The following is a 15,057-nucleotide window of genomic DNA, read 5'->3' as shown; positions in this document are numbered from 1 at the left end:
TGATATCATTCCTGAGCTTGTCCGCACTCCTTGCCTGTTGCAAGGAGAAGCCCAATTGTCGTCGCTGCTATATTGGCGGTTACGGCACCATTTTAAAAGCTCGCGCAAAAACGCTTGACGGGCTGCACCGACAAGATTAGTACATTCGAATCAGTGTTTCTCGTCGAGTTCTCCAGAAAAGACTCAGCAACACACGCTCGCTTGCTTGCTGGTGCAAACTACGGGGAGGCCGTGGAGGCGCAGTTTGGTGCACAACGAAATCTGCAGACTAACTGTATTCTAATCACAATGCAGCTAGATTTCGCGTCAAAAGTTGGTTCACATCCAGCGAGTACGATTAGAAAGTGCCGCCGCGGTCAAATTTCGATGGAGGAGAAATTCTGGAGGCCCGTGCACTGTGCGATGTCAGTGCACGGTAAAGCACCCCAGGTGGTCAAATTCCAGAGCCCTTCACAATGGCGTCATTTATAGCCGGAGTCGCTTTGGGACGTCTAACCCTCATAAACAAAAGATAAGAATGTGAAGGGTGCCGGCTACAGGATCGAGCGCATCGGGAGCCACTCGCACTCAGAAAACGTAGGCCTGAGCCATTCACGACTTTTTTATGCTTGCGTCACAGCCGCGCAGAAATCACAACACCGCGGGTTGATGAACTCTCGGATGTTTGCCGCGCGGGCAAGGCGGCTTCTGCGCGTGGATGATGATGACACTGTGCCTCAGGTGGCGTCCTTTCGACGTGGCCATTGACGCTTTCAGAAGCAGCGACCTGCAGTCATCGCGAAAGGCAGCGCGCCTGTCCTCAGGCACCCCGGAGTCAAGCACGAAGAATGGAATGTAGGAATCTGCAAAAAGAGAAGAAAAACAATCACAGGATGGTTACGAGTTGGTAGCGGGAATTACTCAGCGTCAGCTATCGTTAGATTGCGAAGGAATGGAGACAGATATGAAAGGTGACAGATTAGAGTGGATACTCTCTTTCCAGTAAGCCACTGCAGCATCGGCCTAGTAGTTAGAAGCATTAGAGGGCAGCTCACAAAGACTGCACAGAACACAGCAGAAACAAAGAAACACAGGACAGCGCCCGTCCTGTGCAGTCTTTCCGCTCTGCCCTCCGTATGAACCAACTAGCCCAGGCTCAAAATTTAGTCTAGTGGTTAAACTATCCGCTTCGTATTCCGGAAGTACTGTACGTGTATGCCCGAGGTGGATTTTTTACCTGCGGTTGCTCTCTGCGGAGTGTGCTCAGAAGGGCTACGCGGACGGCGCTGATGACGCACATTTTACAAGAACGAGCTAAGAACGGGTGACGCTGTAAAAATTTACATCGTTCATGCTCCCAGTGTAATGCGCGTGACTCAGTGGTAGGTTTTGCAACGCTCGTACGTGTGCAGCTTGTGCTGTGAAAGACAGACGCCGTCACAAATGGCGTCGCTTGGTCTCCGCTTCGCCTCATCGTGCATGGCGATTCTGCGTAGTTAGATTCGTACCTGCCGTGGCCTCGTGCCGTGGCCACCCCTACGGCGTAGAAGGGACTACTAGCAGTTATTGCCGTAAAAATAATACTGGTCATACCTGTCTCACGAAGGATTAAAATAGCATGCAGAAAGAACTACCTCTTGGAAACAGCGCCGGAGTAGTAGATATGATGGCTTCATGTTTATTTCATTCCAATTATTCCTTCGTTCCTTTACAATTGTCTCAGGAACGCCACGCCTAGCTCCCGTTTCTTTGTTGTTTATCGCCCAGGCCTAGAGATAACTGGGGAATGGCATCGTTCAAGCTAAGCACTAAGAACGAACAAGGAAAACTGATTGATATTGGAATTGAATTGGCAGGGTACGCTGGCCCGCGCCAGCTAGAAATTGTACTGCCAGCCTTGATACACAAGACATACTTAAAACGTCCTCCAGTCACACAAAGAAAACCGTGTCTGCCAGACGCAGAGCTTTTTTTCACCCTTGGCTGAGCGGTTTCGCCACTGTTGGGATCGAGCGGTAAGGCATCCATTTTTTTTTCGTTCCCTTTTACTGCGGAAACAAATTAGTTGCCAGGAATCCGTGACGTCATGTGTCACGTATATGGCGTCAGCAATCCAAACCGATGCTTCGAAGCGTGGTGCGAATTAATTACCCACAATTCCTCTGTCCGTGACTTACCAAGCCAGCTGTCGACGTCGGGCATCGTCCAGTAGCTGTTGTACATTTGGCAAGACAGAAGCTCGAGCCCGGCAGCAGCAACCGCGTTTTCTTCGAAGTCCGCTATCTTGATCAGCGGAATGGGTGCACTGTAGCAGAACCGCTGGGACAGCAATTTCTTCGGGTTCTGGGAGCAAAACGAAGGAGGTCCCATGAGGTACTAAACTCGAAAACTACACGGAGTGACATCACTAAGCAAAGGGCATAGATAAGGATACAGAAAAACACGGTGCTGCCCATCAACGTGATCGGGCCGCAGTTGCAACACCGCTGTTTGTCAACAGGGATATTTCCGCAGCCTCGCTTCCATCCCCCTGGGACGCCTTTACATCCCTTCACTAAAGCTTTTGCCGTGAGAGGGACACATGATCAGTTCTGTGGGCTTTTACCGAATTCATGCCGTTCTTCGCGCCACTTTCAGTCCAGCATGACCGCCATTATTCCGAAAAGTGTTAACTCGTCAGCGAAATGAAGTCTGTCCCTGAGGCAGAAAACAGGAGGAAACGGCTTTCGACGGCGGTTGAATTCACGACGCAGGAAGAACAGAACAGCTGCCCTGTTCATGCGCGGGAAATATCGGGGCCAGTGCGTGCGCAGGCGACTTGGAATAATTATCACTGCACCGATGTAAGGATAGTGCAAACGTCAGAAAGGAGCGCGCTCTGTATCCCTTTTTCTGCAGGAAGTACACACACACACACAAAAAAGACCGCTCAAATTTGAAGCAAATAATTTGTACCGCAGCTTTCGTGATTAAAAAGTATTCAATAACCGAGTGAATGCGAAATGTTTGCATTGCCCGCATTAAAGCAGGCGCGCCGCGAAAAGCAAAGCCTGTGTCAGATGGAATACCAATATGATTGATGACAAAGCCAGGAAGCAGTGATCGATCTAAGTAAAAAAAAAATGAAATTCAGTTGAGTGGAATCAGCCAGTAAAGCTGGAAGTGTACTGCGCGGGAAGGAACGAGTTGTTTGTATGGTGGGCGCAATTCGAATTGCGCACCAGTGCCACCGCCGTCTAGCTTTTACACGCGATACCGTGAGACAACTCCTGTCGCTTTCGCTCTTAACGCTTTCATTAATTGCAGCTCGGAACCAATTTACACTTGCCCCCTCCAGTCCTTACAACATGTGCTTTGGAATAAGTGCGCACTGCATTGACACAGACAGAGAGAGGGCAAACGGCAAGACAGGGGCGCAACTGCCTACAATGGCGACACTTCAAACCAAGCTAATCCAAAGATCATGAACCAACTAGCCCGCGAAAGAATCTTACTTCTGCTTGCAACATGCACCTGTCTAAACCCATGCATGATAGAAAATCATTCTCCACAATACACTTGGCACGCCTACGACCTGCTACACCTGCACGAATTACTCACGGATAGAAAGGGCTTCCATTCTTCAGTACAGCAAAGCTGGTACCACACGTCTGTAATGGCGGCACCCGTAAAAGACACCGCCATAAACTCTCCGCCGTCCTTCAGCGCCAGGAAAACGTTTCGGTAGGCGCGCTCCAGGTCGTTAACGTAGTGGAATGCCATGAACGAGTAGACGCGGTCGAACTGCCCGTACTTGTCCACGATGGACTGAACATCACCGCTTTCGATGTCAAGGACGTCGTAGACTACAGCCGGATGGGCGCAGTTCTTTCGGGCGTACTCTACCGTGTACACAGACTTATCCGTGGCAATGAGTCGGCGGAACCGGCCCAGACGAGGCAGGAGGGCTTCCGTGACGAAGTTGCCCGGTCCGCAGCCCACGTTCAGATACTGGTCGTCGCCTTCACCAGGCCGCCTGAACAGGACGTTGGTCAGAGCTTTGAGGCTATCCCTGTATTTGTGCTCCCTCAGCCATAGGAAGGTCCTCGGGTCGCGCTCTTTGCCTGAGGTACTGGCTGCAGAAGTAGTCGGTGGCATGACTGCTATCCCTCTCAGAGACCAAGCTTTCAACGGCGTTTTAATTCTGATAAGAAGATTCATGGTGACGCCGGAGAAGACAGGAGTAGCTAGCCCTCCCAGTTATGCTCTCGGAATTCGAATACGGACACCAAACTGCGCGCGCTTCGTGCTGCAGGCGGGCTGTGCAGTTCCGCAGGTGCTGCTATTTATTAATGCGTTGTTTCTGCCTACGTGTAGTACTCATGTGATAGAGATAACTAGCTAGCTATATAATGACTGTCAACACTTGCTCATGTGATAGTACGATAACCAGCTAGATATATTCTGTCTGTCACGGGGGTTTATGGCTGAAACAGCTGTTGTTGATAAAAATCTTCTAAGGCTACTTACAACGTGTTTGCGTGGAATGACGAGACGAACTCTCGCTGCTTGTTGCCGCTGTTATCCATAATTTTAATGTAACATACCCACACTGAGGATCGCTCAAGGACAGCCATGTATGGTGGCTAATCAACTGGAAACCAAAAAAATGGCTGAGGCTTAACTTGGTTAAGCCTGGAGAATGCGAAGCATCATCGTGTCGCGTCATTTGGAGGCGCACAACCACAGCGACGGCGCGAGGTGGGCCCCCGTTTCTGCACTGTCGTGACGTCATCGTGTCACATGGTGTGACGTCATCGTGTCACATGGTGTGACGTCATGTGTCACGTGATTTGGAGGCGCACAACCACAGCGACGGCCCGAGGTGGACCCCCGTTTCTCCACTGCCGTGACGTCATCGTATCACGTGGTGTGGCATCATCGTGTCACGTGATTTGGAGGCGCACAACCACAGCGACGGCGCGAGGTGGGCCCCCGTTTCTCCACTGTCGTGACGTCATCGTGTCACGTGGTGTGACGTCATGTATCACGTGTTTTGGAGGCGCACAACCACAGCGACGGCGCGAGGTGGGCCCCCGTTTCTCCACTGTCGTGACGTCATCGTGTCACGTGGTGTGATGTCATGTATCACGTGATTTGGAGGCGCACAACCACAGCGACGGCGCGAAGTGGGCCCCCGCTTCTCTACTGTCGTGACGTCATCGTGTCACGTGGTGTGACGTCATGTATCACGTGATTTGGAGGCGCATAACCACGGCGAAGGGCTGAAGTGGTAGCTAAAGTAGTATGCTTCGCATAAAAAACATTGGAATTCGCCTTATGGATTGGAACGCGACAACTTATTGCAGCGGTGCCAGGGAGTCCACGGAACGCCATCGCCCCTTCAGCGCGACGCCTTGCCCGTTCGAAACAGCTTTGAACGCAACGCATTTTTGAGGAGAGGAAATCTCAGTAATTGCCTCACACCTCGGTGTACACGTGAACCCCGCCGTATGGAAAGGGAGGTAGGCAGAAGTGAAAGAAGAGAGAGAGAGACAGAGGAGCCGTAATGAAGGAGACGAAAATTGGATTTGAGGTATTGAAGTTGCAGTTACTGTCTCACTCATCTCGGTGGACACCCGCAGCCTCGATTATAGGTCGCCGGTTGGAATTACTGCCGCAAGGTAACTTATTTATTTATTTATTTACAATACCCTAAGGGCCCTCGTGCGAGGGTATTACATAGGGGGGGGCCATACAATCATAAAAATATGGCACAGGAATTTGAACAAAATACACGTAATAATGAATTCAAACTAGTAATGTACACAAATAATAACAACAAACAACGCAGAATAAAATACTCAGTAAATGCACATAATACAACAAAAATACCAAATCTGTTAGTCCATGGTTTGCTTTAACGAATGCTGAAACGATTGTGGGTTAACCTCAATAGCTATGTGTTATGGCAAGTTATTCCAATCTATTATAGTGCGATGAATGAATGATTTCGCGTAGAGCAATGAACGGCACGTGATGCGTTTTATTTTGTTAACGTGGTCACGGCGAGGAAAGACTGCAGGGTGTGGCAAAAAGAAGTCGTCGTGGAGGGTGGGATGGTGATACAGTTTGTGAAGCAAGGTTAGGCGAGCGAAATGGCGTCGACATGATAGCGGTTCCAACTCGGCACGTTGTTTTAATGCTGTGACACTGGTGAAGCGTGAATAATCTGAAAAAATGAAGCGATCAGCACGGTTTTGCAGGGATTCAAGGTTGTTTATGATGTAAGCTTGATGAGAGTCCCATATGGCAGAAGCATACTCAACTTTCGGGCGGATTAGCGTGTTGTAAGCAAGTTTTTTTAAATGTGAAGGCGCGTGTTTGAGATTATGCCTAAGAAGGCCGAGTGCGCGATTTGCTGATGCTAAGATTGTGTTAATATGGTAATGCCAAGTTAGGTCAGACTGAAAGTGAACTCCTAGGTACTTGTAAGTTGTTGTAAGTTCAACTGTATCGTTATTGAGGAAGTAGGTTGTAGCAATTCGACTGGAACGGTTAGTGAACGACATTAACTTTGCTTTAGATGCATTTAGAGACATTAGCCAGGAAGAACACCAAGCCGTTACAGCGTCAAGATCAGTTTGAAGTGAATGAAGTGAATGAAGTTTGTGCTGTTCTAAACGCTGAATCGTATTAAACTACCTGGAACATTCGGCACAAATGGTTGGCATTATAGGCTTTTTTTCCCGAAGCGCGGTGCCGGCACCTACAACTGCGACGCCGAAGGCTCTTCGACCGAACGAGCTGTACATGCTGGTGCGTAACCGACTGTGTGAGGGATACTGAAAAGAACGCCATAGAACTGCAGAGATCACGCTCATATTTTAAACTACAATATATCGCATTAACAGCTGTCGCTGAATATTGCGTTGACACGCGGGGACCGTCATGTCATTTATTTTTGTTGTTTTTATGCGTAGCATATTGCAATCACTCAGTTCAGCCCTTGGGCGCGGCCGGGCAGCCACCAAACCACGTGACGTGACGTCACCAAACCACTAAAAAAGAAAAAAAAGAAATAAAAGGGAAAAAAAGGAAAAAGAAAGGACGACTAAGCATGGTGGCGGTTGCCACCACCCCGTTTCAAAGGGGCGCTCCTATCCATCCATCCATCCATCCATCCATCCATACGTCACGGAGGAAAAGCTGCTGAGAAAATCGAGTGCCGCCAAGCAATACCTCGCGCAAAAAGACCGCGCAATATGCAACGCATTCTTGGCTTAACCAAGCTAAACCTGGGCATCTTTATTAACCTTAACGCCCGAGTACGAGATATACGGGTTGTGAGGCATCACACGCGAGCGTGGAGTATAGCTTTTTGTCGCAATGATGCAGATGAGCAGTGTACGTAGAAATTAAAACATGGCCGGGGCATTCACGCGTGCTGTATGTCATGGCGCGGGGGCGCGAGTGTGCGAAAGACACTGGTTGAAGCAGCAGTGTGTTATGTTGGTATAGCCCCGCCCCTATTATGCGTAGAAACATACAGAGGCACCCGGCGAACACGGTAGCCGCACTTCTGTACCGACCAAAGCCTGCATGATAAGTTTTGTATACGACAGGACGTCGTGGTATCAATACACTATATCACTTAAAACCTTGTAGGCTAATCCGAGCTATGACCCGAAAGACATTTATTAATGCTTCTGGGATTTTTCGCTCACGGCCAACGCCGCCGACGACGACTCCGGCTCTTCTGCGACACGGGGCCCTTAAAGCTATCGCGTTAGTACTGGGAAGATTACAAAGTAGAACGAAGGAAATACGCATGATTAGCATGTAGTCGGATGGTCATAATAGAAACAGGGCGTTTTCTTTTTCTTTCAGTAAGAAAAGAGGAGCGTATGAAAGTTCGAACACGTAAAAAAGAGAAAGAGGAAACATTTCATATGCGCTTCACATCCGGGTCTCTGGATTAGGTGTGCGGGACGTGGCTTGAGTTTGGTGTGATATGACACTTTCCCAACGTGTTGGTGTTGGGTAGCATAAAACGGACTGTACTGGAGCTCATGACGCCCTGAAACTTAAAAAAAAATAAAGAAATATCTCCCTCAGTCAACAAAGCAAGACGCCAGTATCAGCAAAAGTTTGCAAGTTGGCTTCGCCGCAAGGAGGTATTTCCTCATCCCTGCTGCACTGTGCCTTACAGAGAAGCCTGTTCTGGGACTGCCAATGCACGCGTTTATATTCAACGAAGCACGACCCACTTCATTTTTCATCAAACATAACTTGATGTTACTGTGGCATCACATCGATCTATGAGGATCGCTCCAGACGCCGGACCAAACGACAGTTTTTTTTCCAGAACAAACACATGAACCATTGTGAAGTTCGTCTCGTTGTGGCCCTCCCAGACACTCCCGTCGCGGACATCGACGCATGGGTGATATCACTCACGCATGACGTTCACCATAACACGCGACACATTGAAACTACAACCGAAACCCCTACACTCTACACGCGCCTAGCCCACCTCTGGGAGGCTAATCACAGCCTCCTGGAACGCTGGAAAGGCAACAAACTTAACAGGGCACTTAAAAAGCGGCTGGCCGCGCTGCAGACACAAATTCAACAACACTCTGAGGAGCTCTGCCGGTCCAACAGGGGACAGATATGTGGCGGAATCGCAGGAAACGTGTCCAGCAAACGCGCATGGCAACTCCTCCGATACCTCATTGACCCCACACACACCAAATCAGCGACAAAACACCACGTGACACACCTCACACACGAACACATTGACGATCCCGACACCCTCCTAGACACACTTCAAACCATGTACACCTCTCCAGGCGCCCCCACACCTTTACCCCACTACACAGGACAAGCAAATCCCACACTCGACACCGACATCACGGAGACGGAAGTCAGAGCGGCCCTCCAGATTCTCCGCGCCAACTCCGCACCTGGTGCAGACCAAATCACAAACTCCATGCTCCGTAATCTGGACGACCGATCAATCACCCAGATTATGAAATACTTCAACCAGTGCTGCAGGGAGGGTAGCCTCCCGCAGTCGTGGCGCCACGCGAAGGTAATATTCATACCGAAACCCAACAAACCACTTACCATCCAAAACCTTCGCCCTATTTCGCTAACCTCATGCCTCGGGAAGCTCCTCGAGCATGTTGTGTTAGCGAGACTCACAAGTCACATGGCGGACAACAATCTTTACCCGCATAGCATGCATGGTGGGATTCCGCCCCCATCTATCCGCACAGGGCGCCATGCTGCAACTCACACACGACCTTCTTGACCCGCTTCTTCCAGGTCACACCAACGCAGTCTAAGTTTTGGATGTTTCCAAAGCTTTTGATCGCATTGAACACCAGGCAATCATGACTGCCATATCCCCATTGAATGTGGGTGTGCGCACGTACGAGGGGGTACCCAAAAGAAACCGGACTAAATTTTTTGGTCGGTAAAGCTTCTGTGGTACCGCGTTTTGTCACTAGGAGCGCATAGAACGAACATTCTAGACTCAGTAAGCCGAGTGCCGTCGTTGAAAGAGGTCAGACTAGTTTAGGCAGAGTTTTAGAGTGACGACTGTTTTGTGTGAATGTCGTTTTTGCAATGGCTGATTTTCGTGAACAGAGTGCGCCGGTGAAATTCTGATTTTTGCTCGGAAAAAGTTGAATGCAAACTCTTGAAATATTAAGAAAGACGTACAAGGACGATGCTATGGGGACAACTCAAGTGTTCCTGAATCGAATCCTGAATCAAAGCAACAATCATGTCAATGGAAAACTTCAAATTCACCTCGCCTCAAGAAAGCTCGTCAGGTGAAACCAAACCTCAAAACAATTCTGATTTGTTTTTTCGACGTGAGAGGAGTCGTCCATTAAGAATTTGTTCCGCAGGGTCAGACAGTTAGCCAGGCTTTCTACTTGGATGTTTTGAAAAGATTGGGCAACAGTGTGCGGAGGAAGTGTTCAGATTTGTGGCGGTCGGGTGACTGGTTTTTCCATCATGGCAATGCCCCTGCTCACACAGCCCTGTCTCTATGACAATTTTGGACCAAAAATGGCATGACCCGTATTCCTCAACCCTCATACTCTCCCGACCTTGCCCCGTGCTACTTTCTTTGTTTCCTGGAATGAAAAAATAGGTAAATGGAAAGCGTTTCGCTGATGTTGCTGAGGTGAAGAAAAAAACGACGGAGGCACTGTCAAGCATCACAACAGATGAATTTAAACAATGTTTTGAAAAATGGAATGAAAGATTCGACAAGCGTATCATTGCAAGTGGGGAATACTTTGAAGGAGATTGAAGGTTTGTGCTTAAAATGTGTACAAATAAGTTCAAACAAAAATAAGTCCGGTTTCTTTTGGGTACCCCCTCGTATGCCTACATTCAAGCATTCCTTACTGACCACACAGCTGAGATACACTTCGGCCCTTTGTCTTCCCCCTCCTACACGCTTCAGAGTATCGGCACCCCTCAAGGGTCCGTCCTTTCCCCCTTTCTTTTTAACACTACCCTCATCCCCCTCGCCCGAAAATTGGCAACTATTCCCCACCTGAAGCACACTCTTTATGCCGACGATATCACCCTGTGGACCACCCACGGCAGTGACGGCGGCATAGAAAACACCTTACAGGAAGCAGCCACACTCACCCAAAATTATGCACGGACCATCGGAGTGTCTTGCTCCCCAGAGAAGTCTGAACTGCTCCTCATCCGTCCTAAGAACCACCGCTGTCTCCGCTCCCCCATTGTCATTGAACTGAATGGTGACCCGGTATCTGAGGTTGGCACCCTCCGTGTATTGGGCCTGCACATCCAGAACGATGGCAAGAACACCACCACCCTCAAGAAACTCAAGCAGGTTGTAGGCGCGATATCGCACCTCATCCGAAGGGTTCGGGACATCACAGAGGTATGAAGGAGAGCGAACTATGTCGCCTCATTCATCCCTTTGTCCTCAGCCGTGTGCTGTACACTACCCCATACTTACAACTATCCAGACATGACATAAATGCTTTGGATGCTTTGAATCGCAAGGCATTCAAGGTAGCACTTCATCTTCCCCTCAACACACCCAAAGACAGATTACTAGGCCGGGGCCTCCACAACACGATCGGGGAACTGGTGGAGGCCCACCGACAGGCCCAATACATCAGGCTCACACAAACCTCCACAGGTCGGTATATTCTGGACTCCCTCGGAATCAGAATACCGGACAACGACCCAACCCTCCTCGCCATCCCACGACTCCTTCACCAGGAGCTCCTCATCAGGCCGCTCCCGAGGAATATGCACCCGTCCCACCATGAGCAGCGCCGCAGAGCCCGTGCGAAGGCACTCCATCGAGCGTATGGCCCCGAGCCGGACGCCGTATGGGTGGACGCTGCCTGCACGGGTGATGAAGCGACAGCAGCTGTGGTGGACTCCTCTTTATCCGCCCTCCTCACACTACCTCTCCCTCCAGACAACTCCCCAGAAGCTCCAGAGGAAGCCGCCATTGCACTTGCTATCACCCGCACGGAAGCCCGGTACATTTTAAGTGATTCTAAAACTGCGATTCTAAATTTTGCTCGAGGCCGAGTCCATGTCCCTGCTTTTGGCATACTAGACTCGCCCGATGCACCCCCGCCCCGCCAAGTGGAGCTGATATGGGTGCCCGCGCACTCCGGGAATCCCGGAAACGAGGCCGCCAACCTTTTAGCCCGAGGTTCTTTAAACCGGGCTCAGGTGCCCTTGGATCGGGGATTCACGAAGGAGCGCATGCACTCATTCAGCGCGCTGACGCAGGCCTACAAAGCCTCACGCCAGCTCTACCCCCCGCCCCACCCCTCCCTAGATAACAAACACGCAACGCTCTGGCGCAGACTACAGGCACACTCTCTTCCCTCACCCCTTACCCTACCCCACTATCATCCCTCCTTCCCCACTCCGGCATGCGCCCTATGCTCAGAACCCTTCGCCTCTTCCCTCCACATCATTTCCCTCTGCCCGGCGGACCCTCCCCCGCGGGACCTAGAGAACCTCAAGACCTGGGAGGACTGGGAGATCCTGCTGCGCTCGCAGGACCCGGCCGTGCAGACCTTCGCAACCGGCCGGGCTGCCAGTGTTATGGACATTAAGAACACAAACACTTGAGCGCAGTGGGGTCGTGCGGGGGCATTGGGGCGTGCTCCGAATTCCTTGTGCAATAAAGTTCTTTCTCTCTCTCTCTCGTTGTGGTATATTATTTTCCTTTCAGAGCAAGTAATTGTTAAAAGTCATTATATGATATTTCACTTCTTCACAGCCCGTTCTCAAGGACGTCGAGGCTCTTTGCCAAGAAAAGATCACTGCGGGTGTCATCCTACGATGTACAGTCGTAATCTGCATAAAAGAGAACGCTCGAGTACGTTGCAGATAACCTCGATCCCTATTTGCGGCGATATGCAGTGGCCGCGTTAAAGGGCCACTGACCAGGGTCCGGACATTTTTGAAAAACAAGCCCACTGCATAGATGAGGCATCGAAGATAACCTCTGCAAAATACTAGAGCCATGCGCGCCACGAAAAGCTGCGAAAATTCAAATCAAAGCCGGCTCGTTCTTTCCTTCAACAAAAACGGCCCGCCCCACTACTGGGCTTCTTCGATTATCCGCCTCTGGCAGCCCGCGGGTTGCTTGCGGGCTGCCCGAGCGCGCTCGATTTTCTCGGGTTGCTCCGCCCACTTCCGGTGGCTGCCCGGAACGCGTTCGTTTTTCTCTGGCTGGGCGGTTTCGGGCTGCCAGCCGGCGGCCAGACTCGCCAGGACGATTTTGTGCTGGCAGCGCTCGGGCAGCTAGCAGACGACAGAGAGGTGTTTGGTAGCGGGAAGCTCGCGCGGCCATTTTTATAAGGACTAGAAGGACCGCGGTTCTTCATGCGATGTTTTGCGCAATGCAGGCGCTTGTTTCGACTAGGCCACGGTGCATATCGACTGTGTCGCCTGCAATGACACCTTTTGCGGTAGTTCTCGCTGTTTATTGATATGTTTTGCGTGCGTATGCACGATCATATTTCGATCGTCTCACCACCTCGAAAGCACAATTGCTCGCTTCATATTACGATCGCATACTTCTGATTCACAAAATATTTCGGCTGTTAATTTCGTGCGCCCGGCGGATATTGCGATGGTGTTCGAGGCCTTTCACGAGAGCAGCCGGATTCCAGTTCCGAGTACGCGTTCAGACGCGCGCATAGATGCATGTGCTGACCGTGTTTTACGAAGAGTTGGTTGAGCGCGATACGGGAGCGTATGGTCTTCATTGCGTTTGGCGCAGTGCAAAAGTGGATATGCTTTGAAAAACGCTTGACTGAAACATGTCCTTTATTAAAAGCCCTAACGAGCACATTGCTCGAGACATCTCTGCGGGCATATGGCCACACAGAATTGTCGCGCCGACCAAGTGCTGATTCTGTTGTCACCAACTGTTGAACAGCTTCATGCTCGGGCCTTCTGCCACATATGCTCAAAATATCTGAGAAGTACCGCAGGCATGCACCTCCTCGCGTTTGGCCCATTAAAAAAAATAGATAAAAATGAGCTCTAGCGCTGATCGTCATCACGCGGAACGTGAGGAGCCGACACGCAGGGATTGTAGCGCCTTTCATTTCAGTGCCAGTTCTCTGCTATAAAGCTGTATTATTACAGAAACGATACGCAGCTAAATTTATACAGTGCACCCGATTGTTCTAGGTGGACGTTCAACAAGCTGATATGCGCAAATTTTGCTGAGATTAGGCGTTCCTTGCCCGCAGCAAAAGCCGGCGGCCGACAGACTACAGTTGAACGAACGTATCCCGATTCTTTTCTGCTTACAGCTTACGGGAAGCAGGTTACGAGCGTAAAAATCGCAACGACCACAGCAGAGTACACCAGCTGGGTCGATCGTCGGCGGTCATACCAGTCATATATAACTTACTGCGTAGTAAGCAAACACGCAATAATCCGAGAGTACGGCTTGTCGTTTGATAAACAACGCACGGGCAGTTTTTCCGTTCTATGTGGTGTCGACTGAAACACGTTAGATTGCGATTGCTCATCGCATGCTTTTGAGGATTTCTTGAAGCTTACACAGTGCACCGAAGGCACACGCTCGCGTTGTCGTTGCCGATGTATACGAGTGCGAGCTTGATCAGCTGCATGTTCTGCAGTCTGCGGCACGCAGCCCTCAATAACTGCAAGTCGTTGTTTTCGATACCAAGCAGCCTATTTCTACCGTACGCGTGAATGAGACGCAGAACGCGAAGCTAGAGAGAGCATCTGCCCTCCGTGATCCGCGACTTGCTTGCCGCCGAGATTGCCGACAGTCTGGTTCCGGTGGCCGCCAGCCCACGTGACCATGATGCGTTTTCCTGTCAGAGACGAACTTGCGGGCCGCCAGCGGGCTGCCCGAGCCCGGTTAATCGAAGAAGCCCACTCTGAACCCCGTTGACGTCATGGGGGGTTACTTTAGCTAAAGGCACTCCATTGGTGCATCGTTCTGACTGATGGGAGAAGGTTGGGCGTAGCTTTGGCGTCGCGTCGTCTGCACAACGCTTTCCGCAGCGCCTTCTGTTCTGGCTCATGCCTACAAACCCGCATGAAGGAACAAAAAAAAAAAAACTGCGGAGAGAGCGTGCGGCGACAGCCTTGAACCCTAGCCATAAAAAGTAAAAAAATAGTAAAACTGAGGGAGTTGGTTCGCCCGCCCGCCGTGATCACGTCACGAGACGCTCTGCGTGCGCGCTCCATTCTCAGTTTTCTTTTCTTCTATGCAAGCCCCCCAAAACAAGGTTTTAATTACTAGTGCAGCAGAGCCTTTCTCTCGCTCGCCCACTTGACCGCTCCGCACAGACACCGCTTATCATTCATGCATCTTGCGTACGCCTTGACTCCAATGAACGACATGGGCTTCGGAGCGGAGAAAAGACACAAACACACAGAACACAAACACACATGAAGAAAAGCAAACGGGTGGTTGCCGGGCCCGCACTTCGCCGTGTGTTTCGAACAGAACCGACTTCCGCCCCTCCGCTCGTGAAGCGGTGGGGAGGCCTAAACAAAAATGAAAAG

General features: G+C 50.5%; 1 protein-coding gene across 1 annotated transcript; it reads right to left on the bottom strand.

The window, feature by feature from the left end:
• Positions 1-630: 630 nt before the first annotated feature.
• Positions 631-8,955, bottom strand: LOC149358502 (juvenile hormone acid O-methyltransferase-like). Its single transcript, XM_089567561.1, has 4 exons — positions 8,847-8,955; positions 3,580-4,094; positions 2,157-2,322; positions 631-842 (listed from the first exon to the last, which is right to left on the bottom strand). Exons 1-4 carry the CDS (start codon positions 8,953-8,955, stop codon positions 631-633), a joined length of 1,002 nt encoding a protein of 333 aa, XP_089423687.1.
• Between the last annotated feature and the right edge of the window lie 6,102 nt (positions 8,956-15,057).

The sequence above is a fragment of the Amblyomma mixtum genome, chromosome 2 (genome assembly GCF_055824585.1).
Source record: "Amblyomma mixtum isolate Tamu chromosome 2, ASM5582458v1, whole genome shotgun sequence".
NCBI classification, from domain to species: Eukaryota; Metazoa; Arthropoda; class Arachnida; order Ixodida; family Ixodidae; genus Amblyomma; species Amblyomma mixtum.
This window is presented reverse-complemented; position numbering and strand designations above follow the sequence as displayed.

Excerpts from the sequence above, each read along its gene's own strand:
- LOC149358502 (XM_089567561.1), bottom strand. The coding sequence starts at position 8,955 with ATGGAGTTTGTGATTTGGTCTGCACCAGGTGCGGAGTTGGCGCGGAGA. Across the intron at positions 4,095-8,846 it reads GTCGAGTGTGGGATTTGCTT|CCAGTACCTCAGGCAAAGAG; the intron begins GTCCTGTGTAGT and ends CTACTTCTGCAG. Across the intron at positions 2,323-3,579 it reads AATGGAAGCCCTTTCTATCC|AACCCGAAGAAATTGCTGTC; the intron begins GTGAGTAATTCG and ends TTTTGCTCCCAG.